The 27,654-nt window shown below is 41.7% G+C and overlaps 3 protein-coding genes and 1 long non-coding RNA gene across 8 annotated transcripts in view; 3 read left to right on the plus strand and 1 right to left on the minus strand.

Moving 5' to 3' along the window:
- The first annotated feature begins 89 nt into the window (after positions 1 to 89).
- On the plus strand, positions 90 to 5,757 carry s100t (S100 calcium binding protein T). 2 transcript variants are annotated; one of them, XM_086038390.1, is made up of 3 exons: positions 90 to 2,514; positions 4,257 to 4,419; positions 5,380 to 5,757. In XM_086038390.1, the coding sequence occupies exons 1-3, from the start codon at positions 2,438 to 2,440 to the stop codon at positions 5,536 to 5,538; spliced, it is 399 nt and encodes a 132-aa protein (XP_085894516.1). In that variant the 5' UTR covers positions 90 to 2,437; the 3' UTR covers positions 5,539 to 5,757. The 2 variants fall into 2 exon arrangements, with proteins under 2 accessions (XP_085894516.1, XP_085894515.1); XM_086038389.1 differs by lacking the exon at positions 90 to 2,514 and having other exon boundaries at positions 3,885 to 4,419.
- A 1,232-nt stretch (positions 5,758 to 6,989) lies between these two features.
- chrnb2 (cholinergic receptor, nicotinic, beta 2) overlaps positions 6,990 to 27,654 on the minus strand; it is a 28,765-nt gene continuing 8,100 nt past the window's right edge. Inside the window, exons 2-6 of the mRNA XM_086038388.1 lie at positions 21,091 to 21,236; positions 18,263 to 18,307; positions 16,266 to 16,375; positions 11,707 to 12,835; positions 6,990 to 8,835 (exon numbers count right to left, since the gene is read on the minus strand). Coding sequence (XP_085894514.1) covers positions 8,686 to 8,835; positions 11,707 to 12,835; positions 16,266 to 16,375; positions 18,263 to 18,307; positions 21,091 to 21,236 — 1,580 coding nt within the window. The 3' untranslated portion in view covers positions 6,990 to 8,685. The remainder of the gene's footprint in view (positions 8,836 to 11,706; positions 12,836 to 16,265; positions 16,376 to 18,262; positions 18,308 to 21,090; positions 21,237 to 27,654) is intronic.
- Positions 8,616 to 16,731, plus strand: LOC147143505 (uncharacterized). Its single transcript, XR_015087869.1, has 3 exons — positions 8,616 to 8,891; positions 15,209 to 15,261; positions 16,258 to 16,731. It is a non-coding gene; the product is annotated as an uncharacterized LOC147143505 (long non-coding RNA).
- cgna (cingulin a) overlaps positions 25,651 to 27,654 on the plus strand; it is a 45,112-nt gene continuing 43,108 nt past the window's right edge. For all 4 annotated transcript variants that reach the window (XM_086038379.1, XM_086038383.1, XM_086038376.1 and 1 more), the window contains exons 1-2: positions 25,651 to 25,796; positions 25,923 to 26,010. The gene's annotated coding sequence lies outside the window, so the exon portion shown is untranslated. The remainder of the gene's footprint in view (positions 25,797 to 25,922; positions 26,011 to 27,654) is intronic.

Raw genomic sequence — 27,654 nt, forward strand, 5'->3', positions numbered from 1 at the left:
CTTCCCCTGACGTGCTTCTAATATTAGCTGCGTGCGGTTTCCCTGATGAGTGTCGAATACTGCAACTAGAGCCGAACATACAAGAGATGAGCCCCATTGTGCTCCGTGCGCCGCTCTGCAACACTATACCAACACACGCACACGATGTGCTAACATTAACGTGTCTTGCATGGAAAGACTTGCAATGATGGCACATTCAAACATACGGTGCTGAATACCCTGCCCTTATTGGTTTCAAACTGTTTACAATGTACAAGCTTGACTTGCGTGTATTCAAGAGATACAAGCCATTGTTCTGCGCTACTCCGACACCTACCGTTTCATGAAAAATTAAGAATATGCCGGTGTTTAGTCAGCAAAATTCATTCAATTGAGCAATTCGATTCAGAAATCAAGCCCCCATTGTCGGTTTTTCTTTTATGGCCTGATATTTTATGTGAGTGCAGCATCTTGGCTCTCATACCACTAAAGTGTGTCCCTCTCACTGACTTGGATGATTGCTTACATCAGACTTGACTTCTATCTACCTAGCTTTTATCCATCCATTCATCCATGTGTCCTCCCCCGCCCACACACATTTTTTTTTTATAACATTAGCTAATCTGTCACACATTGCACAACCCTCAATTTGATGTGTGAGCCCACACTGCCATGTATTTGTAGCAGTTGTAAAAGCCATACTCGGTCGCTGCACCGGTTTACAGCAATGCGGTCGGTACAGTGAGCAAAGCCGATCAAAATAATGTTGCACATTATGAGGATTGCAACATTTAGCACCGCAGGCACACTTAACCTTGCCTGTGTAAACATGTTCAGGGACAATTACATGAAAGACCACAAAGAATTTTAGAATTAAAGAATTTTTTTTAAATTTTTTTTTACAAATTCAGCCACCACAGCCAGTTGCAGCATGACATTTGGTATACTGTCTATCTTGAGTAGACGCACAAAAAATGTCAAGAAGCCTAGTCTAAATGAATAGAATAGAATGAAGCAGTCATTTCAGGGTAATTTCGTTTATTTCCAGTGGTCTTCGAAATACGAACTCTCCCTAGAAATGTCGTCCGATTGAGAGCAAATTTGAATCACGTGTGGTAGACTGGATTTAGATTGCATGGTTCAAATGGCATAATTGTTTTTTTTTCACAAGTTATTCAGGGTTAGTTGGACAGAGTAGATAGATGGATTAAAACCATATATGCCAGCTTGACTGTCACGCGTGGAGCAGAATTTGGACCCAGAAGCAAACAAAACACAGAGGTGGAAAAACAGATTCTTTATATATAAAAATACAAAGTAACAACAGATAGCAGGGCTGGATCCAGAACACAAAAATACCAAGTGATAACTTAGAGCAGGGATGAATGGCATGGACGAAAGCTTGACATTTTGACAACGTGCCACTGAGCAACTCGAGTTTAAATACTGAGAGACATCAGGCCATGCCCAATCCTATATGACAAAATAAAGGACCATAGCAACTGAAAACATCAAGGGCTCAACCCAAAACACAGTCACAACATTGACATCATCACATAAAACCGATTGGTGACGTATACACACATACATGTACGTCTACCCAAATAACAAACACATTGAAAAAAATCTCAACTGCACTGAAAGCGTAGACGATTGAATATGTCTGAATATGTTACATTTGAGATGTCCATTAATGAATAAGCAAATGATTGCAAATGAGGTTTAATGGAGTCATGCCAAGGTTACCCTAATTTAAATCAATGGTGATCTTGCTCAGCCCAGGCCAACTGCATGCTATGTAAAGCTTAATATTTGTATTCTGCACAGAATGTTTTATCGTTTACTTCCATGTGGTCACTGCTGTGATGCTTGTGGGGTTATTTGTGTGCAGTTTGGGCATCTGCACATTCGGGTTGTGTCATGTGGTCTGTGATTGCAAATTAATAGAGCTGGGCATTTTACAAAAAATTGAGCGTTATTCGTCATCAGTCTGCAGCGTGGGTACCATTTAGTCATCGTCATTTGCCTTTTTTTGGGGGATAGTACCCGCCTATAAGCCGGCCCGCCTCTGATTTTAAGCGTGTTTCCGTCAGCGATTCCGACTGCAGACTTCAATAGCACTTCAATTAAAAATAGTGCTTTTCTTGCACTGACACTTAATTTTCCATCTTCGATTAAAACAGTAAACGATAATAAACTCGGGCCTTTGTGAAAGCCAAATTCTTTGGGAATGATGTTTCTAACTGCTACAGGGGCTGAGATATCACTTATTTTGTATGTGTTGAATTTCTGGGAGAGCCTCAGGTTTAAGAGGGTCATTCTATAGTCGCCCATAGGTTTTGGGGGAGATGTTTAAGCCTTAATGGGTTAAGGAGTTGGAGGAGGAGGAAGAGAGGAGTGAGATGTGGAAGGAGGATGGGTGGAGTGAGGGGTGTATTTAAGAGGGGTCCTGCTCGTCATGCTCATCAATTTCTTTTTGCCACTTCACTCTCTGCGTGCCCCTGAACCTCCGGCCGACCCTCGTCCTCCAGTCAGGTAAGGATGATCTTCACTTTTCTGACAGTAGGATTTATTTCTAACTTGAGAAAACACTGATCTGTCTCTAATGATAGGAAGAATAGGAAACGTTTGTCCCTTTAAGAGCCAGTTATTGTGTAAAGTATTCACAAATGTTATTTGGCACCAACATTCTCAACATGTATTATTGTTTTTGACATGTTTGTACCTCCATATTTCTCAACCAATTCAAACCATTGCAATGTCAAAATATCCAGCAAATTCCCAATACTGGGGACTACACTAGTATTCATATTCCCAGAATTCACTTTTTGTTGCTTTGCAATAAGGTACAACACCATTGGAAATGAATGAAGAACAAATTCACTTCAAATTCATCAATTCTCAACTGGTTCAACTTAATTCTAAATTCAAAATGTTCAGCGTTCCAAACATTCCCACTTTAAAAAAAAACAAACAAGGAACACATTCCTTCAGTAAATTTTCACATTCATGGAGAAAGTTTTGTGAAAAATCACATCAAATTCACCATTCCTTAACCCATTCAAATCATTATAACTTCAGAATGTTCAGTATTCCTACCGTAAAAAAATTCCACATTTTTTGTGAGAAAATTCCCAAATTAATAGACATTTGAAAAAAAAAACACAGATGAAATCTGCTACTCAACTGATGCATTAATTAATTATAACTTCAAAATTTCAACATTCAAATAATTACTAATTTTTCAAAGATTCCATAGTTCCTTGAGAAAATTCCCAAACAAATGCAGAAATATATATTTTTAATCACCTCAATTTCACAATTTCTGAACCGATTCCACAATTTCAAAATCTACCACATTGCACAAAGTCAAACTTTTCAAAAGAAGTCCACAATTTACCCGAGAAAGTTACCAAATTAAAGGAGAAATTCTAAACAAAAAAAACAAAAAAATCAAGCAAATTTACCATTTTCCAAGCAATTTTTAGATCATTCAGTGTTCAACATTAAAAAAAAACATTTTTGAAGAATTCCACATTTGCATTGAGCTAATTTCTAATTTAATGGAAACATATTAAAAATCACCTCAAAGTTACAATTTCTTCAACCAATTAAAACCAACTTCAAACTGTACATCGTTTAAAAAATTCCACATTTTGAAGAGGGACACAATTTCCATGACAAAATTCAGAAGAAGAATGGAGGAATACATTTTTTTTAACCTCAAATTTGCAAAATTTTCAACAGATCCAAAATGATTCCAATTCTAAACTGTTAATCTCCCTGAAAAGGCTCCATAATGAATGGATGAACATTTTTTTTTTAATAAATATTCTCCTTTAATTCAGCCCCCCCCCCCACTTAGATTTGGAAATTAATCTACAGCATTTCAGTCATAAGCAATTTCTCCCAAAATTCTACCTCTAATCAATTTTGACAATTTGCGGTAATTTGGAGTGTCTCTAGAATTGCGTTGCAATCAAAAGCTCTCCGAAGGCTGTCAGTTGCCCATCGCTGCTCTGTCCTGGTTCCCGAAGTTGTACGAGCAGCTATAGGTTTCAGGCCCTATCATCCATCTCACGTCCGGAATCCTACAGACGGAGCAAACACTGGCGATGAGAAAATACAGCAAAGTTGACACTCGAGTGCTTTAAGGGTTTTCCCCCGCCCTCCATTTTAATGATGCTTGACCCCACTTGCGGCGCGACTTTAATGGCACACATTCTGCTTTCTATGATGGCTGGTGTGTGTGTGTGTGCTGTGTGTCCACTCAGCAGCATGTCTTTGCCCGACACCGAGAATGCGTCCTCTCTGGAGAACGCCATGCAGCTCATGATCCAGACCTTCCACAAGTATTCCGGCAATGAGGGCGACAAATACACGCTGAGCAAGGCCGAGCTTAAGGAAATGCTCACCACTGAACTGGGCAACTACCTCGGGGTAAGGAGTCGATGCTCAACCCACTTTATGGGCGTGGTTGAAATGATTGGCACCTCGTCGGTCACACCTTCTGTCTCTGACAGGTGGTTTCTTAATTTAAAAAGAAAAAGAAAAAGAAAAGAAAAGCACACTTGGACTTTAATCATTGTTTATAGAAACACCAAAATGTTCAACCAAACCATATAATAACAAAAGTCAGCTAGCTTGATGCTAACATGATGCACAATACCATCGGCGAGCTAACAAAAATTAATATTGATGTTATACACGCTTTCTTTTCTGCTCTGTGGGAGAAACAAATATTACTGGAATTTAGTTAAGGACCACATCTGCCTCGTCTCTTTATTTTTGTTCTTTGCCTTCCTTTCTTTTTCATTCGTTTCCCACATTTTCTTATTCTTTTTATTTCCCTTCTTTTGCTTCATCTTTTTATCTTGTTCTTTTCGTTTTTCTATCCTTTTTGTATTTTCCCTAATTTTGTCTTGATCCTTTTCTTGGTTTCTTTGCTTTTCCTTCTTTTCTTTTTCGTCATCTTTTTTCATTTTTTGTATTTAATTTTTCATTTTTCCTCTTTTTCTTTTCTGTTTGTATTTTTTCCCTATTTCCTTTTTCTTTTCTTATCTTTTACATCGTTTTCTTTTCATCTTTCCTTTTTTATTCTTTTTCCTTTTCTTCTTTTTCTGCATCTTTTCTTTTCAATTTTATTATTTCCCTTTTCTTTTTCTTCACCTTCTTGTTGTTTTTCCAATTTTTTCAATTCCTTTTTCTTTTTTGTATTTTTTCCTTCTTTTGTCTTCATCTTTTTCTTTTCATCATTCTCTTTTTGCTTTTTCTTATTTTTTTCATCTTCCCCTTTTCTTTTACTTCATATCATGTATTTCTTTTTTTTCTTTTTAGTGTTTTTCTTTTTACTTAAAATGGATTTTGGTTTTAAAGAAAAAAGTATGCTTTTCTATGCAGCACGCCAAAGATAAAGAGGCAGTGGATAAGGTCATGTTCGAACTGGATTCTAACGGGGACGGCGAGGTAGATTTTACTGAGTTTATCATCCTGGTGGGTGCCCTCACTGTGGCCTGCAACGACTTCTTCCTGGAGTTCAACGAAAAGCCGGCAAAGTGACAAGTGAACGCTGTCTAAACGCACTCCCTTCCCAAGGAGGAAAGACACACATCGTACATACAAACACACTGTACATGTCTAATTGTGATTCTAGAGACCGCTGTTACCCTTTCGTGAATGCAATGTTCCTTTAAATTCATTTACATCAGTCTCTTGTTTCTGTTCATGCATTTTGTAACACTGTGGAATTCCCCCTGGAAAGAATAAATGTGACCTTTGTTGAAAGCATCCTGTCGTGGTTATCTGTTGACATTAAATGGCCGCTAGGTGGCACTATGTGGCCCTGAATTTAGATGATTGTGGATACAAGGGTCAACAGTTTTCACACATTTTCTCATTCAGTAGCAAGAGATCGTGTAGTCAAACGCTTTCAGTATTGTACAAATAAGTGAGGTTTAGCTGCATCAAAACCTGCGTAAATAGATTCCAAAGCCCCACAACGTCCAAGTAATCTTGGCTGTGCCGTGTAGCCATGATTGTTTCAAATTCCACCAATGCCAAAAAAAAAAAAGACTGTGTGTGAGTATGTGTGTTAAAGTATGAAAAAGGAGGCAGAAGCAGCCTCAATATTAGAAAGCCAGGAAATTGTTCTTTCTTTCTTTCTTTCCTGTGGCAGAGGATTAATGCGGAATGTCGGAAAAAACTCATAAAAGACTCCAGTATACAGTAGCAATTGTGATTGATCCCACTCCTCTGTTAAAATAGCAGGTTTTTATGATGTAAAAACAAATAATAATAACGAGGCAGTGAGGATTCATTAGGAAATGTGGAGATGCATTGTTGTACACACACAAAAAAATGTGTGCAATTGGGCATCCTTCAGTTGTTTATGATCCAGGATGTGTAAATCAGAACAATTAAATTGTAATAAAAAGGTCAGCCACAGTCTCCATTGGTTTCATTGATTTGCTTCCTTTTACAGTGGGGTACACGTACCATAATAGGGCCGGATTTCAGCATTTTTCCACCCTGGCCTGGTCGCGGAATTCCTCTGAAAGATTTTCCTGAGTGATTAACATGTGGTGCGGGGTGTGTTAAGAGACATTTTTTTTCTCCCTGATCTGCAAAGCAGTAAGCTGACAAATATTAAATCTGTTCAATAATTACAATGGCAAATCCTTATGTGTGTGGTTAACACCAAATTGAGCCTAACTGTGGTATTCATCTGTTGCCAAAACTTTTTTTTTTTTAATAACATTTGTGCAGGACGCACCCTGGAGTGGAACGAGTGGAGAGAAAAATGAATATCCAATGGCGCCTTAGTAGATGGTTGGAGTAAGAGTGAGCAACTTATTTAGAACGTTTCCATCTTTGCAGATGGTAGGTTATATATATGTACACACACACACTCATATATACATACATACATAAATATATACATAATCACTTGCATGTGTAACATGAGCAACAGAGTATAGAAAATACAAACACACCACAGAGAAACGTTTAAATAATCTGAACCTACAACCTTTATTGGACTGCCATTGTTGGGGTGGGGGGTATGCAGGATTTGCGACGGTGAAAGGAAGGGGGTTGGGGGGTTCGTAATGGCAGCATCAGTGAGAAGAAAAGGAAAGAGAGTGGACATGTCAAAGAGAGACTTCTCCATGGCTTCGGGGATTGTCTCGAAATTGTCCCGTCCTCCAGAGTCTGTATCTGTGTCAAAACTCACAGTTGAATATGATTCGGTGATTCCCCCCGCCCCCTTTATATCGACGATACAAACCTTGCGTGAAAAGCTGAATTGTGCTCTTGCTAGGGCCTACATCACACTGTTATAATGTAGCTATGTAATGTATATAATTGAGTGTCATTTGGCCTCTTTCCTGCTTCTTGTTTGTGAATATTTTAAGCTGCTGTGACTCATTCGCCAGAGTTGATCCTCTTGTCATTTCTCTCTTGTTTATTGAAAAATTCATTCAGCTGCACTTCCTCCCCTACAGCATGTACCCGGAAAAAAAAGAAAAAAGCCTTTCGCTCGGCTGCCGCAGGACATGCTGGTCGATGTGGATCTCCAGCAGTAACATTCATTCCCGAGATGAAATGTTGTTCTTTTATATTTGAAAAAAATCCAATAAGAAGGGATACGTTTGGAAAAATTATCTGAAAAAATGATTAATACAGGAAGTAGGGGGTGAGAATATGGCATTGTACGATACTGTCTAGAAGATGTGGTCATGTATTGGAATATGAGTATGCTTACATACAATTAAGAGGACAAGGGGGGGGGGGCAGAGGAAAGGGAGGTGTGCACAATAAGGAAACAAAAGGAAATGGGTGCAAGAAACAAGCAAGAAAAGCATCTGAAGAAAAGGAATAGAAGCTGACAAAAAGAGGAAAAGAAAATGTAATTGACAAAAAGAGGATTGCAAGGCAGGGGGAGAAGAAGAGGCAAGGAATGGAAAAGTAGGCAAGGATAGAAAAGTGAGGCAAAGAAAGGAAGACAAGGAACAACGAGGAAGGTGGAAGTAAGGAAAAGAGACAAGGAAAGAAAATGAAGAAAAGGACTCTGACATAATCACATCAATAATGGGAAATCAACATTGATGGACTTGACTTCTATATTATGTGTTAACACACAGATTAGCTCCCTTATTCCGACTCCCTTTCTTATCATTCATTTCCATTTTCTCCTCATTCTTCTTTCCGAAATGTCCATTCCCAATCATGAGGAGGCGTGGTTTTCCGGTTGTAAGGTTCCCCTCACATCTCTCGCAGTATGATCTTGTCTTTATCTTCTTCACATTCTTTAGACCCTATCAGTTGCATGAGTTCATCTTTATTGCACTGACAGAACATACAATGTCAGTTCATGGTGGTCAAATTTAAAAAATAGACAAACCGTGATATACTTGGAACCTCCTTTCCCCTTGTGACCTGACAGCGGCCTATCGAGGCGGGTGGGGGGCACGAGCCGATAAAGCGGTCGCGGTGAGGTGGCGAGAACTGACGGCGAACGAGGAGGGTCGGTTTGCGAAGGTAAGAGTGTTTTCCCTTCCTTTCAACAAGAAAAAAAATTGCAAAGAAAATTCTAGAAAGGGGCCAAGATTGCTGTTCACTTCCTGTCCCACAGATCCGGTATGACCCCCTCCCGCCCGTGAGGCGGCGGGGATCTGTCCCGTCAGCGTGATGGTGGCGTGTGGATGCTCAGCCCGGCATGTGGATGGTCTTGGCTGTGTAGTTCTGGAAGAGGGGCTGCAGGAACATACCCATGGTGCCGAACACGCACACGAACACGAAGATCCACAGGAAGAGGCGGTCGATCACCATAGCGACATACTTCCAGTCCTCGCTCACCTGTGGACAAAGGAGGAAGAAGGCAACGTAGACCTTGGAATTTTCCACCTTCGAAGGTAGTATCAGTTCACGTTTCAAGTAAAAGCCGACATTTTCCGGAATTGTCACGTTGCTGTTCCATATACTGTAAATGGCACTGGAAGAAGTTGCTCCGTCAATTTTCTGCCTTCAGAGGTAGCATCAGAAGCTTCTTTCACTCTACCGATACAATCTTTTCCCGGATTTTTCCTCTGAAACTGTTTTGAAAAACCGCACTGGAATGGAATAGGGGAACAGTCGACCCTGCAATTGTCCGCCTTCCGATGTAGTATCAGAAGCCAAACTCCCTTTAAACGGTGGCATTTTCCGAAGTTTCCATTGCCACTGTTCTATATAAACAGCAATGGCACGCAAGAGGCTACTAAGTCAACCCGGCAATTTTCCGTCATTTGAGGTAGTTTCCACATTTACAAGTCTCTTACACACTGCCTGTTTTGTAAAACGTTCCTGCCTTTTTCCCTGTGTGGCTGACTTGTATAAACTACACTGATACAGAATGGGGTGACAAAGTCGACCTAGCATTTTTCCACCTTTTGGAGGTAATATCAAAAGCACCTTTAACACTGCCTGTAAAAGGCAGCATTTGCACAGCGTTTTAACTTGTGCCTGTTCTGAATAAACAGCACAGACACAAAATGGAGGGATAAAGTCGATCCGACAATTTTGCGCCATCACAGGAACTATCAGAAGTCTCTTTATCATTGCCTGTAGAAGTTGACATTTTGGTGACATTTTCCTGTGCAGCTGCTCCGTATAAATGGGACCGAAATAGAGCGACAAAGTTGACCCAATAATTTTCCACCTTCAGATGTAGCATCAGAAGCCCTTTTAACACTGCCTGTGAAAGCCGCAGCTTTTTTTTCCGTTTTGCTGTTCTTTACGAGCAGCACTGACATGGAATGGGGTTACAAAGTTGACCCGCCTTTGACGGTAGTATTAGAAGCCCATTTCACACATTTTCCTATATTTTTTATGTGTTGCTGTTCTGTAAAAACCGCATTAAAAGTACACCCAGCAGTTTAGGGCTGTGTTACTACATCTGAAGCTGCTGTGTTCGCCTTCGCCCTTCCATTCCGCGTTGGCACTTTTCCCACAGGAATGTGAGACAGAAAAACAGCTGTGACAAACAGTGTGAACGGGGCTTATAAAAGGCACAGGCGGCTCAATTCCGGATCTTCCGTTACCGCTCCCGTGCGCCAATTTTGCAGGATCTCTACATGAAAGCGTCTCAACGGATGAGCAGAACTCTGTTCTCCCGGACCTGTCATTTTCTCTCCATCACAATCCCTCCGCCGTGAAGCACGCGCCTGGTTAATGGAGGTGAGGGGGTTAATGCAAGCTGGGACTCGTTCCTCCGCACGGCGCTGATGAGGTCCCGCCAGGAGTCAAGGATGACGGGAAGGACGCGGGAGCAGTGAGAGCGATGGAGGGCAGGGAGAGAGAGAGAGAGAGCGACACCCGTCGCTACGATGATGATGACGGATCAAGGAGGTTGAGGGGGAGTGTGGGAGGACAGGGGTTGGCATGGCAACGACAGCGATGACGGACTGAAGCGCGGACGCAACCGGAAACGTCGTTCGGAAGAAGCACCGAGGTAAAGTTCTTGGTAATGTCGCAGTTTGCATCGGTTCTGCTCCTGCGTGCTCGCGTCATGACACTGCTCTATAATTTCATGACTGTTGAATCTTAAGTAGACCGTGACTGCGTCATTGTATCTGTCTGTTTGGCTTTAGCTACACTGAAAGATTTCTGCTTGGATTAGTCTAATGAGATTCAAAACCAGAGCCGTATTTTCATAACTACTGTAAAATGTCAGTGAATAGAGAGCAGACCGTCGCCAAGTTTGCAGTGTTACCAAGAGTGAAAAGTAATCGTGGGTAGCCACATTTGTTTGTTCACCCAAATGTTGGCACTCCACTTCCTGGTTCAGTGGGTCTGACTTGAGACTAAAACCCGCCGCGCGAGTGATGCGCTTGAACTAGACAAGCGGACAATCGTGGATTAGCGAGTGACCCGCACTCGCTTACCAACTCGCCAAATGCAACAATGTTTTCATGCAACGCCTATGTAACAATGATTGGAAGGAGACTGGATATATGTGCGTGAAAGAGAGGGCGGGAGGAGGAAGGGCGAGTCTACAGGGAGAAGAGATTGTGAGGATGTCGGATTTTAAATACTTAGGGTCAATAGTCCAGAGCAACGGTGAGTGTGTTAAGGAGGTGAAGAAACGGATCCAAGTAGGTTGGAACAGATGGAGGAAAGTGTCAGGGGTGTCATGTGATAGAATAGTCTCTGCTAGGACAAAGGGGAAAGTTCATAAGACCATGAGGCTGGCGATGATGTATGGGTTGGACACAGTGGCTGTGAAGAAACGACAGGAAGCAAAAATCCGGAAATGAAGTTGAGGGTTTTTTTTAGGAGTCACCAGGACGGATAGGATTAGAAGTGAGCTCGTCAGAAGGACGGCCACGGTTAGATTTGGGGGGGGGGGGGGGGGGTTAGGAAGAGCCGACTTTGATGGTTTGGACACGGCCAAAGGAGAGATATTGAGTATATCGGTAGAAGGGTGATGAGTTTGCTGCTGCCAGGACAGAGTGCAAGAGGAAGACCTAAAAGAAGGTTGATGCTTGTAGTGAGGGAAGAGTCTTGACTGAGTGCCATTCTAAAAACTTTGTTTCACCTTTGGGATTGGACCTCATCGTCAATACGGCTCTGTGAAATGTTTTGGCAAGTGAGTGGATAATGTAACCTCGCTTGCTATTTTCAAGTATCGATATCCCTCTCGCGCCTTTAAAGTGAGGCTGTAAATAGACACAGAAAGATGATACTCACACTCTGGTCGTCATCCTCACTCTTCATATGGTTGGCGATGAAGCGCACTCCTTCCACAGCCTCTTCAAAGCCCGGACAGGCTTGAGCCAGGATGGCCTGAGTCAGAGCCTGACCTCCTGCTGCTTGCTTCCCACGGTTCCCGGAGCCCCCCTCCCGGTTCTCTCTCGCCCTGTTCAGACCGTCCATGGAACCCCCTCCGGTGCTTGCCAGATCCCCTCCAAACTGTTTGACAGACGCTCTGTTCACATAGCAGGTGCAAGGGTCACCGTCCTCCTTGGCGAACACTCCTGTTGAAGTCCCCCCTGCCGTACCCGCGCCTCCGCCGCCACCCAAGCCGAGCCCCACCATCAGGGCTCCCGCCTCCCCGCTGCGCCCGCCCTCCTTTTGCTCCTGGGCTCTCCGTCTCTGGCGTAGCCGCTGCCTTTCGCAGCTGTTCCTGGGCTGGCGCATGAAGAGCAAGGCGGGCAGCTTGTTGAGGAAGACGACCTTGACCCACGGGGGCATGGTGTGTGTGGTGGGCGAGCGGTGATGCACGTTGAGAACGCACACGCTGGTGACGATGGAAAAGGTTACCAGGACCATGGTGAACATCAGGTACTTGCCCACGAGGGGGACGTCCAGGGACGTGGGCGGCACGATCTTGGAGATCAGCAGCAGGAAGACGGTGAGCGCCAGGAGCACGGAGATGCACAGCGTCATCTTCTCGCCGCAGTCGGACGGCAGGTAGAAGACCAGGATGGCCAGCGAGGTGATGAGCACGCAAGGGATGATGAGGTTGATGGTGTAAAAAAGGGGCTTACGGCGGATGATGAAGTCGTACGTGATGTCCACGTAGGCTGGGTCTGCGGGGTTCTCGTTCCGCCGACCCGGCAGGGCGATGATATCCCACTCGCCACTCGGCGTGAAGTCATCCATGCTGGCGACGTCGGCGCGGAGCACCAGGTCGATCTCCGTTCGGTCGTAGGTCCACGAGCGGAAGCGCAGCGTGCAGTTCTGCTGGTCAAAGGGGAAATGTTTGACCTCGATCTTGCAGGCTGACTTGTAGATGGCCGGCGGTAACCAGAAGATGCTGCCGTCGTAGGAGACCACCGCGTTGGAATAGAACGACACCTCGTACACGCCATCAGCACTGGAAGAGAAGGGAAAGAAATGGGAGACATAAACTGCGGGTTTCTTTGAAACGTCCATCCAATCATTTTCTATATGACTTATCCTCATTTTTATCTTGGGTGATCTGGAGCACAGCTCAGCTGAGATGAGAGGTGGAGTGGACCGAGGATGTTTTCTTTTACACTTCACAAATTGGTGACAGAATGTTGACTAGACCTTATACCAGCCAAAAGCAGGACTACGATGTGGCGCAGGTGGTGTAATGTGATTTGGGGGAAGGGAATGAGTGGCCCCGCTTTCATTAACTAGGAAGTAAGTCGACTCCCACAACGGCACAAACGTCCTTTTCTACCTGCGCAGGTCTACGAAAATACCAAAAGAAAGAAAATTCCACCCATGTGCAGACTGCACTTAACAAAATTAGGACAAAAAGGCACTTCAAGTTGAAAAATGTTCTATCCGACAGCACCGTCGTGATGTCAGACAAGCCTTTCCAATAAGCGAGGAGCTGGCGGAATGATTTTGTCTCATTTTGGTGGGCTTATTGACAGGTAACGGTATGATTAAACAATCCAAGTTCCTGCGAAGCCATTTTTTTTTTTTTTTGCTGCACGTCTTCTCGTCCTCCCCCTTAAAATAAACAGTCATGACTTTCTTTTGCAACAATGAAAGATACATCTTGTCAAGGTGTGGCCTAAAGATTATTTCCTGTTGACTGCTTCGTCAGCACTTCCAGATATGGGCAGGCTGGCAACCGGGGATCCGTCGTCAGTTTGTGTTACCATGCGCCTGTTTCACGCAGTGCAGTGCGAAAAGGGTTTTAGGTTCGCAAGTGAGCTGGCGCCAATCCGTGCCGACTTTGGGCAAGAGGTCGCGTACACCCTGGACTGGTCTCTAACCAATCGCAGGCCTTACATGCGTGTTTTCGGAATATGGGAGAAAGCCGTAGAACTTGGAGCATGCGGAGAAAACCCACTCAAGCTTGGGGGGAAGATTTAAACTCCACACAGAAAGGCCAGTGCACAAAGTCAAACCCTTAAACTGTGAGGAAGCCGTGCTAGCCATTCAACCACCGTACTACCTCCCCTGAAACATTTATAATGTAAACTAAAAAGTGTGACGGGAGGCCGCGTTTCCCCCTGAGCATCGAGAACAGTGGAACATGACAAATCTCATTATGCAAAACCAGTTCAGCGAGCTGGATTTTGCAGACCACCAAATATAGCAACATACACGCATACTGGGAGACAAAGCTGCACAACCCAACACACAGACATACACTCATTAGATTCCTCTGCGCAAATGAACAAGACCAAAGAGTTAAAGGGACGGTGGGGCCGGGATGGCCATGTTTTCACTAACAAGTTGATTTTGTATATTTTTTGATCAGGAAAATGGGAAGGGTTGTCATTTTTTATTTTATCAATAAATTTGGGAGAAATTAGGAAATAAGTGACTCCATGAATAACGCCTCTTGTTAATGAGGAGAATGGCCGCGCCCCCTACTGTCTGTCCTTGTTCGGTCGGAGTCACTGGAGGAACCGATTACAAACCCTCCATTGGAAATCATTGTACTTTCATTGGTTATAACGTCCAAAAATGGCATTGGCACCAAAATGTATGTGGACATCTCTACTAATGCCCACTTCAACATATCAAAATGATTAATCTCTCCGTGGCTGATTTATGAGAATGAGGAAATGTGGAAGTGAGCATGAGCTACATAGATTTATGCTGGGACGAGCACACACTGCTTCTTTGCTTAAAAAAAAAAAAAAAAACACTGCTTCTTTGCTGATCACGGTTAGGACGAGTGAGGTATTTAATACCAGTCAAGATATTTACAGAGACTGAAGTGGAAATGAGACAGTTAGAATGTTCCCCATGTTATTTGGTAAATACAAATGCTAGCATAGCTAAATATTAGCATGCCCTTGTCATACCTTAAAACTGCTCAAACGGAATTTCAAGAAATGTTGTTTGGGTGCACAACATACACCAAAGAAGGTATTTAATTTTAATGTGAATCTGACCATCCAAACCAGGTGGATTGTGTTTTATTTATTCTAGTGAAAACACAGAGGGCTGAAGAGTTGCCTTCTTTGTCTCTTTGGCAATTACAGCATACCGGTAAATGCACATTTATGCCAATTTGTTTTATAGTAGTAAGTACATGTATATTCAACATAATAACCTTCCTGCAACTTAAAAAATTGACAAAAGTTGCTAAGGTTTTCATTTGTGAGAAATAAATTTGCAATAGCTGATTTTAAGTCACTTGAGGGCAGTAGAAACAGACTCCACATATAAAAGGGAAGTAATATCATCTTTAATTGCAAACTTAAGCTTTGAGCCTATTTACACTTTAGATAATTGTTCTCTTTCCTTTCAGATACCTCTAATACTTTTTCTCTGGCGCCAAAGTAAAGCATCTCACCTCAGGTGGTAAGGATCTTTTCATTTGACTGGACATGTAAATTATTGTAGGAAAAAAAAAAGTAAAATTTTAATCACACTCGATGACTAATGGGAATGGACCACTCAATAAGTGTTTCTTTTAATCAGGAATAGAATTTACTGTAATTTCATGTATCCAAAATACAGTTGATAAGGAAGCGTGTACATAGAATGATTAAATTGAAAGGTCAATTAAAACATGAATACATAAAGGAACGTGATGTGCAAGCTAATTAGTGTTGAGTGCAGGTTGAGCATTATGTGCAATAGGAGGCACAATTACTGCGCGCTCGTATGGTTGATGCCTATGCCAAAAATCTTCATTAAAAAAACATCTCCATAAAGTGCAGTAACCTGTGCATGATGTTCATCTTAATTAAAGTGCTGTAGATTCCAATGAATGTATTTGTCCACATAAGGAGGACCTGCGTATTCTGACACCTTTTAATTCAAGTTTAAAAGCACTGGCATGACAACATCCAAAGTCACCCGTGACACTAATAAGGACAAGTGCTATCGAAAATACATGTATGGAGGACAGTTAAGAATGATTAAAAATGTACCGTAAATTACATTTTTTTTTTTCACGACAGCTTGAGGATGCAGCAATGTCTATTTACAATGGTGAGAAATATCCAAACAAATGTGCCGTATTGTAAATGGAGAGCTCAAGCTTGCGCAGGCGGTGTCAAAGTGTTTTCATGCATGCGCCTGAGCTACTAATCGCTCCAGATGAGCAGGCTGGCACCTTACCTAGCAGATTCGCAACCCCCAACCTCCTCACCCCCCACCACCATGCAGCATGTCCACTTGTGTGTGCGTGCGTGCGGATGGACAAATGAGGCAAAGTGCTTTGAGAGCAGTTAAGGTAGAGAGGTTACCCTGCATGAATGCCCGCCATTTAGCATGTGCTGCGTGAGCATGCATGCATGAGTTTCTTTATTTATTTTTCCCTGTTTTTTTTTTTTTTTTTTTTTTTTTTAGACACTCACTTGTTGTAGAGGACCACGTCAGGCAGCCAGATGTGTTTGGAGGGCAGCCTGACCTTCATCATGCCGTCAAATTCCTCGGGGACCCAAGTCAGGCGATAGTCCTGCCACTCCTGATGGCCGGTTTCAAAACAAGAGCACACACACAATGTCACACGTCAGCGTTGTGAGGACGGACGTCTTGGGAGGTGAGAGGAAAGAGTCTGTCTTTCCTTCTTTAAATCATCAAGCGGTGCTCGCCGCGATGTCAGCCTGACGAACACGCAGTCGTCCAGCTTACTTTTACAAGGGAGGCTCGAGCGGCCTCAAAGCAATCCGCTTGATTAGATTGTAATCGCCGCGTTGTTATTGCACGCATGTCCTACATGTCACTTTGTGTAAAAAGACTTATGTTGAACTTGTTTGTCATGTTTTGGGTCAGTCATAGCAGCCGAATGCGACTGAATTGGACAATTGCGAACAAATTACATTGGCAACACCCTCGAGCACATACCAATTCGCTGCAATGGAAAAACTGTGACTCCTTGTGTTCTTAGCAGGAAAGGACATTTTGAGGCTACGCATATACTGCGCTGTACTGTAAACAACACGGAAGAAGGCGATCGCCCTGGCTGCTGTCGCTATAGGGCAGGGATGTCCAAACTTTTTCCACTGAGAGCCGCATGCAGGAAAATGGGCAGAGGCAGAGGGCCACTTCATTTTGTTTTTGGGAGAAAATGACAGCGCATATTTTTGTGCCAAACCCGATCCAAACAAAAGTGGGAAGTAAACACAAGTTAAAAATATGAGCGAAGGGGGAAAAAAAAAACTACATTTGAGCTTTATATCAGTGTGATAACTTGTGACATTGAAAATGTATTTGAATTTTTATTTTTAATCTAAAATTATTTTTATAGGAAAAACAATCGCCACTATCTTGTAACAGTCAACGTGTTACTGAAAAATGTTAAACAGTACTGTGATATCTTTTCGTCTAGTTATCCTGAATAAAAAAAAATCAAGTTTGACAGATATATATCATTTAAAATAATCATGGAAACTGCTGACATAACTGTTTTGTGATCCAAAAAATGATTATTTTTGGTGTGGTATATGGCTCAGGGACCATGCGTTTCACCCGCCCATGCTACAACTGTGACGCATTATGCTCATCACCATTCGTCCCAGCTCGCGACAGGCGGCCTTGCTTTCCCGGAGTTCCCATCCAAAAAGCACCGATGGCCATTCTACTCTCGCTTACTTGTCGTAAATCCTTGCCCTCGCTCAGCTGTTATTGTGCGTAAATCTGTAAATAATCCAATCATGAATTATGTCGAAACGACATACCACTCATTGGTTTTCATGTGTGGATCCATATTTATGTGCGCGGTGAACACGTCGTCCTAATTTGCTTGTATACTTCGCCGTCAGAAGTAAAACAAAATCAGGCTTCCCTTGCATGTACAGCCCATTGTTTTTATTTTCATTAAGTCTAAGACTATAACAATCGTAAATCTCATTTACATAGATAACCAATCCTCAATTTGACACTGTGATTGACTCACTAAGTAAACATCTCACGCACTGTGTCATATCATCTTATTTTGGGACATGCAAAATTGATTAATTAATTGAATTATTTAAGTACAGTTTTTTATTTTGCCATATCTAAGGACAGTGCGAGTGATCAAACTGTGCCCAATGTTACAGTGGTTTACAGTCATATTACATATATTCTTTAGAAGTAAAACGTCCGTGTTTTTTTTTTTTTAACACTTAGGTCTATTATAATACAGTACTGTATAATAATGTTGGTCATGATAGTGCTACTTGCATGGTAATTTTGAGCCACTGATTTAATGAGTAGTTGTAGTTGTCTGTTGGTGCGCCACATTTTAATGTGTGGACATTTAGCTTTGTGTAGACATTGGCTGGGCCAAAAAAGAAAATGCTCAGATGCTTCTACCTCATTAGATCTAATTTGAGTGTGCATGTTTGAGTATTTAAGAGTGAAAGGTCACCTGTGTCAGCCAGACATTTGTCGTCATCACCTGCTCTCGTTCATGCTGCGGAAGAAGAAGAACAGGAAATATTTGTAATAAACAAAGCACATTTTAAGATGATTGTAAAAGTATAGTTGCCCCTTTTGCTGCTTGTTGTTATTCTTCAACCAAACCTTTTGGGGGGGGTTCTAACTAAAAATCAAAAATCAAACAGCCCTAAGTTGGACAAAGCATAGTCGGAAGCCCATTTTTCCTGTCTATTTAACATTTATTTTTTGGGGTCCTTAACACAACACCTATATTTCACTGAATAGCATGCCTGGAAATTTGGACAAAATTTGCCCCCTGACACCAGTTTTAATAGTCAAAATGAAATTCAGTGGCCTGAAAATGAACATGGAGTTTAATTAGGGTCTGAAGAACAGGCAGTGCAAAGGCCCTTCTTGTACTCACATTGTTTATCATTATTCTTTCGACAAATGCCTCGCCTTGACATGCCAAAAATTCACCTATTTTTGCAAGCTAGCGTATCCTGGTGAACATGTTTGAATTTTACGGGTCCCAAATGTGACCTACTGAAAAAAATATCATTTGGATTTACTTAATTTAATGTACAGTTATGTTAGTTTAACACATTTTAAAATCATCTGTAACTGAAAATCAAGTTGTTGTTTTTTTAAATTGTGTACAAATTAGCCCCTGGCCCCCGTTTCACCAATCCACATAAAATAGGGTGGCAGTTTCTATCATAACAAGACACATGAAAAAAACTCCTCCACTAAAAGGAACAGGAAGTCTGCCATTTTGGTTTGAAGCAGTCAATTTGGGTGAATTCCAGGGCTGGTACTTGGACAAACTCCTTTGAGGGAATTGACTCAAATGTGCTTCAATCTCCAAAACTAAGCCATTTGATGTGTGCAGAGCATGGCAGCATATTAGATGATTTGCTATGAAATGGGATTATTGTCATAGGGGAAAAGCTCCCTAAATACACAAAGATATTATATATCTGTTTTATTAAATCAGTGGACTTTAACTTTATTCGCAAGGATCTCACATACTGCTCTGAATTTAATCAAAGTGGGAAGATAAGGATTTTAGCCCGGCTAATTAGCACTTGACTTCACATTTCCTGGGATTTACATCATTAGACCGCCTCATTTTCAGCTCTCGCTAGAAGAGCTGACCATTAATCACTTTTTTTTGCAGTCGGGAAAATCAATTTAAGTGCCGTGTAGCAGAAGTTAGCGTCACTGCATTAATGCTTTCCAGATGTACACGTTATCTTTGAATCATCACAAATTAGAGACCATTTTCTACAATTCTAATGCCGCATAATTAGGAGAAAGCTGGTGGATTTTGGGGTCAGTGGCATAAAAGAAATAATATGCCGTAACATTTGCAACAAAATGACCACATTATAACCATCCATTTCCAAATTGTTGACATCACATGCTTAACGATAATGATTGTGGCATAATTCAAAAACGAGTCATAAACACTTCTTGTTTTTGTTTTTAACATTCCACCACTGTATGGTGAGACTGGATACGTGACATAACTTGCTACTCTACTGTACTGTTTATTCTTCTTTTCTCACGCTCCTCTCTACCACTCCTTGTTGAGGTTGGCCTCTCTTTTAGAAGAAGCGTCACCCAAAAAAGTCAAAGAAAAAGCTAAATGAATGACACTCTCGCGTTGTCTGCCGAAATCTTTTTCCTTATAAGTACCCCAAAATTTGGTGGCATTACGAATTGTGCAACCTCGCGTGTAACTTTACAGCACAGGTGTTAAGCTCAATGCCCACGTCATTTTCATTTTATGTCGCCTGTGAAAGCGTGCCATAAAAATGATAATAACCAAATGCTATTATGCAATGTGATGGAAGGTTGTTAGGGTTCACACACGGGATATGATAAGAAGTGTAACTACTTTGCACTCCAACCGCACGACTATTCCGTAAACAAACACAGTGCAGCTCAGCTTCTGTCTTGCAAAAGCCATAATAATTCAAATTGTTATTTTTGTGTTAGAGGTGTCTGCATCATACATTTCCTAAAAAAAAAAGAAAAAAAGACAAAACAATTGCTTTGCAATTGCTACCGTATTTTCCGGACTATAAGCCGTGACCTTTTTCAGAGATTTTGAGCCATGCGGCTTATAGTCCGGTGCGGCTATTCTGTGGATTTTTCTTCCACCGCTCGGGGCGCTGTAACCGGAATGACAGTACAATTCAATACAATACATTTCCCATTAACTGAATGTGACTGCAGGTGGAGGAGTTCAACAGGCGAGGGCGCCATAGACTAGGTTATTGCATTAGGTTCTGTAATGCTTTGATTTGATGTTTTCCTAGAGGTCCCTGAAGTGCACATGAATGCGATTGGCTGATGTTACGTCTGTTCTGTTGTTTCGATGTAAAATGCTATTGTTGATTTAGCACGTTGTGTGTTAAATTGGCTGATTTTATTCACATAAAACAAGAAAGGTGCATATGTAGAATGTAGTAGAACATTAGATGGTGGAGTCTGGTGGACATTAGCTGACAAACTGGAGCGGCAGTCGGCAGTGAAATGAAGATAAGTACTCTTTATTTTCTCTTGATTCTCTTCTGTTTTAATCAGCAACGTTGATGCAGTGTTAAAATGCAGTAAATATAAAAGTTTTCAACATTGATAGGTGCGACTTATATAACGGTGCGGCTTATAGCCCGGAAAATACGGTATATCAACGACATCATCGATTTAATCGATTTTTGACCAATTTATTGTTAACTACAAAAACTCTTTGCTCATTCAACCCTTAGCATCAAATGACCTTTGCGCAATTAGAGGGATCGTGCTCACCACACTGATGAGTTGGGCCAGCGACACCATGAGCTGCACAGTCACCAGCTCAGAGCCGTTGGTGGCAGGACGGATCAGCTTGTTATAGTGGGCGGGGTTCAAGAGATGTTCCACCAATCGCTCTTCCGTGTCAGCCGCGAGGCTGCCTGCAATGACAGCACATAATTTGCTACAGTGAAGGAACGTGTCACTTGTGTCTGTCTTTGGATGAAATTGAACCTTCACAAGCATACACATTAAGCAGCGCTGATATGTTTCCCTGAAAATACAACCCCTTCCTGTCTTCTCGCTGTCATAATGACCTCACACTTTACTGTCAACAGGGTTACAATCCCAACCCTGCAATCAGAAGCTTTTAACGGCCAAGCAGGAAGACAAACAAGTCTTGCGATGACTGATTCACACCCTCTGGGAGAACATAATGACTTCTTAATGGGATCACACACTTATTGTATATAATAGCATTGTGTTTTCACAAGGAAATAAAAAAAAAACTATCAAAAGCTACGTACTATTTATAACTGGACTATTTTGTTTTAACATTATCTCTCACAGTTAGGCTTCCGACAGAACATTTGTGTGAACGTTTTGTTGTTTTTAATAACCCCATCAAGACATCCATTTTGGTTTGTAAATTATCTTTCTAAATAAAGGCTCTTAATCAACAGGGGTGAACGACAATACAAATCCTACTTGGTGTTAAACTTTTAAAACAGCAGAACAATATTTTACATACTGTTATGTTTTCTGATGGAAGCATGATATGTATAAATGATACTGTATGTATTTGAAGTTCAAATAGGTTTGGATCAGAGGGTTGAAAAAAAAAACGTGAAAAAACTTATCAAGTGACCACCCAAATGCCTTAGAAAAAACAAAATGGAAAATTCTAATGAAAACCGGCCCCTAACATGAGACACAAAAAGGACCAATCGTTATGGACAGTATCATGTCATCAAGGTGTTGCTGGTTAAAATGATAATAAAAAGAAAAAGCAAAAACATTCCTAACAAAGAAATTAACTATACACAAAGGACAATCGTATATACTGTGATATACTGCTGAAATGCATTGCACTTCCGAAAAAGTCCATACACTGACAAAAATTGTTGAATTTATCAATTTTATTTTGTCAAGTAAATGTAAACTCGACTACTGATTTTATTTTGTGCAACCACTTGACAAAATACAACTGAGTAATTTTTTTTTTCATGGTAGTATCACATTTCACAAACATGGCAGACATGCTGTATTAAATATGCCGCGTTTGCGACGGGAATTCTGCATTGTGCCACATTTTTTTAAAGCATTGAGCAGGTTTATTTTTGTGTCGTCTTGATCTCTCCACTGTTGTTCTGCATGTCGCGGCACACATTCATGTGTATTTTCCTCCCTAGCATCCGACGGTCCCTTCATCGTTGGTTGGTGCCCTGCAGCACAGAGCCTTGCTCAGCCAAGCGGAATGATAGCCTCTGTCTTGGGATCAATGAGGACTCTATTCCTGCCCCATCACGCAACTCTCCTCCTTGCCCTCCCCTCCCTACTTCCCCCTTTTTGAACCTTCTGTTCCCTGCGCTCTTTTCCATCCTTTTGCAACATCCGAAACGGCCCGTATGTTCTTTTACTGGCTGTCTCCATCCCACTCTGGTTCTTCCTGTTATCGCCATCTCCTCCGAATGCATTGCTGGTAGACGCTGTCCATTTATTGGCCCTTCCCTGGCTAATACAACATCTTCAATACGAGGCCTGGCAGCATGTGTGTGTGTAGCATTTGGTTTTATTTACGGCATGTGGGTGCCGATATGAGTTCAGTTGTGTGCACATATTCATAGGGGAAATAAGCATTACGCGCCATATGACTAATGTGCAATACTCCCAGAAGCTCAGGGCAATAAGAGCACTGTGAGACAGGAAGGAGGAAGCAGTCCACTTAAACAATGATGGAGCAGAACGCATTCCCTGCATCTCAGTGCTCATCATGTGGCTGATGCCCAAACTAATCTGAGGATACTTGGCTCCTGTGCGGTGACGTTATAAGATAGTTTATAGGTTGGCCAAGGAAGAAGCCATTACTTTTCGGTAAGAATCTGGACAAATCTATGTCGATCCATCTAGGTATTTATCCTCACCATTCGAGTCACGATGGAATCAGTGGAACCTTCTAACAACATTCACTTTTGCATGTTTTGGTACAAGAGATGAATTAGTTGTTAACTGAAAACTAACATCAGCAAACATTTATTGAATGGCAGTACAATGAAAAAAATGGTGTGTTGAATTTACTCAATTTAATTTTGTCAAGTGGCTGCGCAAAATAAAATCATCTGGATCCAGATGCATTTTCTAAGCAGATGTATAGTCTACTAAGTAGATATAAGGTCTACTTAAAAAATGTATCTAGATGCAGATGAGTTTGTTTTAGTGCAACCACTTGACAAAATAAAATTGGGTAAATTCAATAAAAACTTTGTGCAGTGTATACATGTGCCCACATGATGCCTACTCTGAGTCGGGTCGAGCAGGGGAGCGTCATTTGTCGCAACAAACATGCCTTTACAAATTCAGCCTTTACAAGTACATTTCGTCCATAGAAAGCTTTGACAGAATCCGACAAATGGGAGGGAATGGTATCCATGGTAAACCGTGGGTCGAAACCAAGCGCAGAGTCCCACGGCCTGTCACAAATACCGGGACAGACAGTGAGAAAATGTAGCAAAACTTGGGCATGGGCAAAAATAAGGCCAAAATCCCACGGCGCATTACATTTTGTGAAAATAGGGCTGTCATGACCTCCGGGAACCTCACTAACAAACAGATGGACAAACAGTTCCGCCTTGGCGAATGCCTGCACTCACCTGAGAGATATTCTAGTTGTAGTCTCAGAGCTTTATTTTCATCCAAATCCAGCACGGCATGCTGCGTAAATCTGTGCGGATTCGCGTTAGTGATTTGGCAAATATGTTCAAGCTGTCAGATTTTAAAGTGTGCGCCGTTGAGGGTGTGAACACAGCCAGCCGATCAAAGCAGCTCCTGTCATTCCCTTTGAATGTAGCACACTCACTTCTCGAATGGAGGACCGTAGCATTTTCATTGCTCTTGGCCAGTGTGGCAACAGACAATGTCGTATCCTTATTAAATACAGAAGGAGGTGGTGATAACCGCTGGCGACTTACATGTAAATATGTTTACGGACCTCATGTATTTATCTGCACCCCTGATTAATCATGTCTGGTCATTATGGTTGTTACTTTGTCACAGTGATGTTTTTCCCTTCCAGGAACTGCCAGATTCTTAGAGCATGTACTGTTTTAACAAAGAAAACAAGAAATACCGTATTTTCTGGACTATAAGTCGCACATAAAATGCATAATAAAGAAGGAAAAAACATATATGTCACAATGGAGTATAAGTCGCATTTTTGGCGGAAATTTATTTGATCAAATCCAACACTAAGAACAGACATATCATTTAAAATTTAAATAACAAACAATTTAAAGTAAAAATAGAAGAGATGCAACAACAGGCTGAAGCATCTCCATCGCGTTAGCCGTTAACGCTAATATTAAATGCACAAGCTAGCAAATGAGTAAAACAAATAGACGTATTGGGCACCACTCGCAACCCCCAAGCAATTCAGAGGCAACTGTAATAACTATTTTGGGAATATTTTAAGTGACTTTTTAACATCGTTAACAATCATACAAGTGAAAAAAACGGAAATTAAACATTAACTGTACGATATAACGTGAAAATTGTTTCGTAAAAGTGTGGGAAAAAAACAACTCTACTTCCTGTTTTATGGTTATTATCATCACGCATTTACTCGATGCCATCACTGGTACGTTTTTGTGGAAGCATTACACCAATTTTTTTCAAACATAACCAAGCTCAAGTTTCCCGAGATATACAGAGGTCTTGTGCTTTGTCTTGCAAAATGGCGGTTTGAATTCTGGGTTCGATTCTGAAATGCCAAGTGGCTCCTCCTAAAAAAAAAAAAAAAAAAAAGAGCGGCTGTGTCACACTAAAGGCAGAGCGGAGTGCTTGTAATGTGGCTGCTAGCTAAGGTCTGATCCTGCTTGTTTCCCAGTACAAATATTGCAAACTTAATGTGACACTATGAATATTTCAGCAGGACTTCCCATTAGACTTCGGAGCGAGAGAACTTACGCACCGCCATGCGTGCACAACCAAAACACACACACACACACACACACACACAAGTGGGTACAAATTATTACTGCAAAGTCGACACAAATATGGAAAAAATGAGGGCCTACGAGAGTTAAATAGAATTAGACTGTAGTGATCATCTCTTTATGAGGGCGATTACAAAAATAGAGATGCCTTCCTCGCTACGCACTCACCTAGAGAGGCTTTTTGGCCGCAGCAGGGATCGTTATTTGCTCTAATATTCATAAATCAATAACGGTGCACATCCAGTGAACTACTGGCGGCGGCCAATTGGCTGCGTGGTGCCAAGAGAGGGGAGATATCAATATTGATCGTGCGCACGGCCGCTCTATCGCACAAAGCCAAACCGCTGTGCACTAACTGGATGCAGAGGATCTGTTGTCTGTGGCGTCAACAGACTCTGCAGGGTGCGCATATGTGATGACTGCTCATATGGATAAGATGAAATAAATCATTATTGATCACCACAGGGGAAATTCAAGTGTTACAGCAGTGAGGGGTAAAGCAGCACACAGGTAAGAGATGAACATAAAAGTAAAAAATAAAGAATACACTCCTGTTTTTTACGCACTGACATTCTTGCAAACAGCATGCTTTCATACTTGCGAAATAGATTCAAGTTTGTGTTTCTTTTTGTGCAGGCAACCCTCCAAAATTGAGAAGAAAAATGGTCAGGAAGACTCCTGAGAGGCCTATACAGCAACATTGAAAGTCCATCGGGAATTTCTGGCAAGTACAGGCTGTTTAATACATGGAACAACAATGGCAGGACAGAAGCCTTATTTCACAAAGACAAAAAATACTCTTGAAATCTCTCAAACATATGTGTGAGAATGTGTTGTGGTCTGACGAGACCTAGGTTGAAGTTTTTGGCACTTTTTTTAACACCATACCTACAGTGAAGCATGGTGGTGCATTTCACCGGGAGACCCTATCGTCGTCTCATTTCTTTCCAATTTTCGGAGTTGCCCATATCCACACGGACAACGACACTGTTGTATCATATTCATTGAATCCAGACAAGCCTAAAATCTAAAATAAATACAATAAAATACAGTGGACCCCAATATACCGTACTGTTCAACTATCTGCAGAATTTTTGGGGGGGGGGTTGGTGGTGGCTGGTCCAACCCATTTAAACACTTATTGGTAGTCCCAGGTCTTTCAAGAATTTGGGAGGTTTAAAAAAAAAAAAACATTTCAATTACCCTGGTTAACAGCCAATTATAATCAGAGATGGCATTATGTGTCCTTAAACACATTTTTGATTTTTGCTTTTCTAGCACATGAGGTTTTTGAGATATGTTCATTTTTACTATTTTGAGTTGGACCAATAGCTTGTGCAATACAGATTTAACGTGTTGTAAGTTATAGCTATGACGTTTCAGAAAAAAAAAACCACGTTTCTGAACCTAGCCCTTAATTTATAAATATAACTAAATATATTACTATATAATACTATACTATATTGCATTACTGTTATTATGATGAAAACCTGATGTTCTAGAGAAATAAACGACAGCAGATTCTGAATCAGCGCAAAAAAGTTCATCTAGAAAAGTTTACTTGCATCTCTGCTTAGAAAATGTAAAAATGTGTTACCGGTGTTTAAGCAGATTTTCGTCCCTATTCCCCATGAATAGTGACGATATAACTCATTTCGAACACAAAGATGCATTATTTGTTTGTGGAAGTACTGGAAGTATGCTTACTAAAAACATGTGCTGGATCTTTGATGATAATAACAATTTCAATGTGGATCCTTTCAGTACAAGCATCAAAGCATTCTTTAAACGAATATTTGATTTTCAACACGTCATCGTCCACTTTCACCTAAATTGAACCCGTTCCAATCAAAGCTCCTCCCCCTCGAAAGCTTCCCACCGCTCTGGTGTGTCACAGATGGTATTGTTGCTACTGTGATGGCTTCAATCTCTAGTTCGAAGTTCACAGAAAGCCTGTAACCACGTTTCATGGCAATAAAAGCGCCTTAAATCTTAATTAACAACCACGTTGCCCAAGTGAAAACTCTTTCTCTTATCTAGTTCTTCTTGCGGGCCGCTTAAGTTTCTATTAAACCTCTGCTCTCCCTCCGCCGCGCTTTCCTAATCTCCTGGGTTAGCACGGCCGCGTATTCGTTCACACGCTCTCACGCACGCACGCAGACACACTCATTACACACATCTTTTGTGTACAACCGCACGTGCGGGCCTGTACGTGCTGATGTGATCCCGCGGCGGTGTGTTGGGAGTCGCTCCAAAAACGTTGGCGACGGAAAGTCAATGCAGACACACACATGCTAAGAGAGAGAGAGGGCGGGGCGGGGGTGTTGGGGGGGGGGGGGGTGAGATGCTGCAGAGATCAGTGGTGCAG

This window comes from Filicampus tigris, chromosome 8 (assembly GCF_054856515.1).
Source record: "Filicampus tigris isolate MCC_2025a chromosome 8, RoL_Ftig_1.0, whole genome shotgun sequence".
Classification (NCBI taxonomy): domain Eukaryota; kingdom Metazoa; phylum Chordata; class Actinopteri; order Syngnathiformes; family Syngnathidae; genus Filicampus; species Filicampus tigris.

Bases quoted from the DNA above. Each gene is read 5' to 3' on its own strand.
- s100t (XM_086038389.1), top strand. From the start codon at position 4,159: ATGATGCTTGACCCCACTTGCGGCGCGACTTTAATGGCACACATTCTG. The intron at 4,420-5,379 runs GTAAGGAGTCGA...TTTTCTATGCAG, and splicing joins AACTGGGCAACTACCTCGGG to CACGCCAAAGATAAAGAGGC.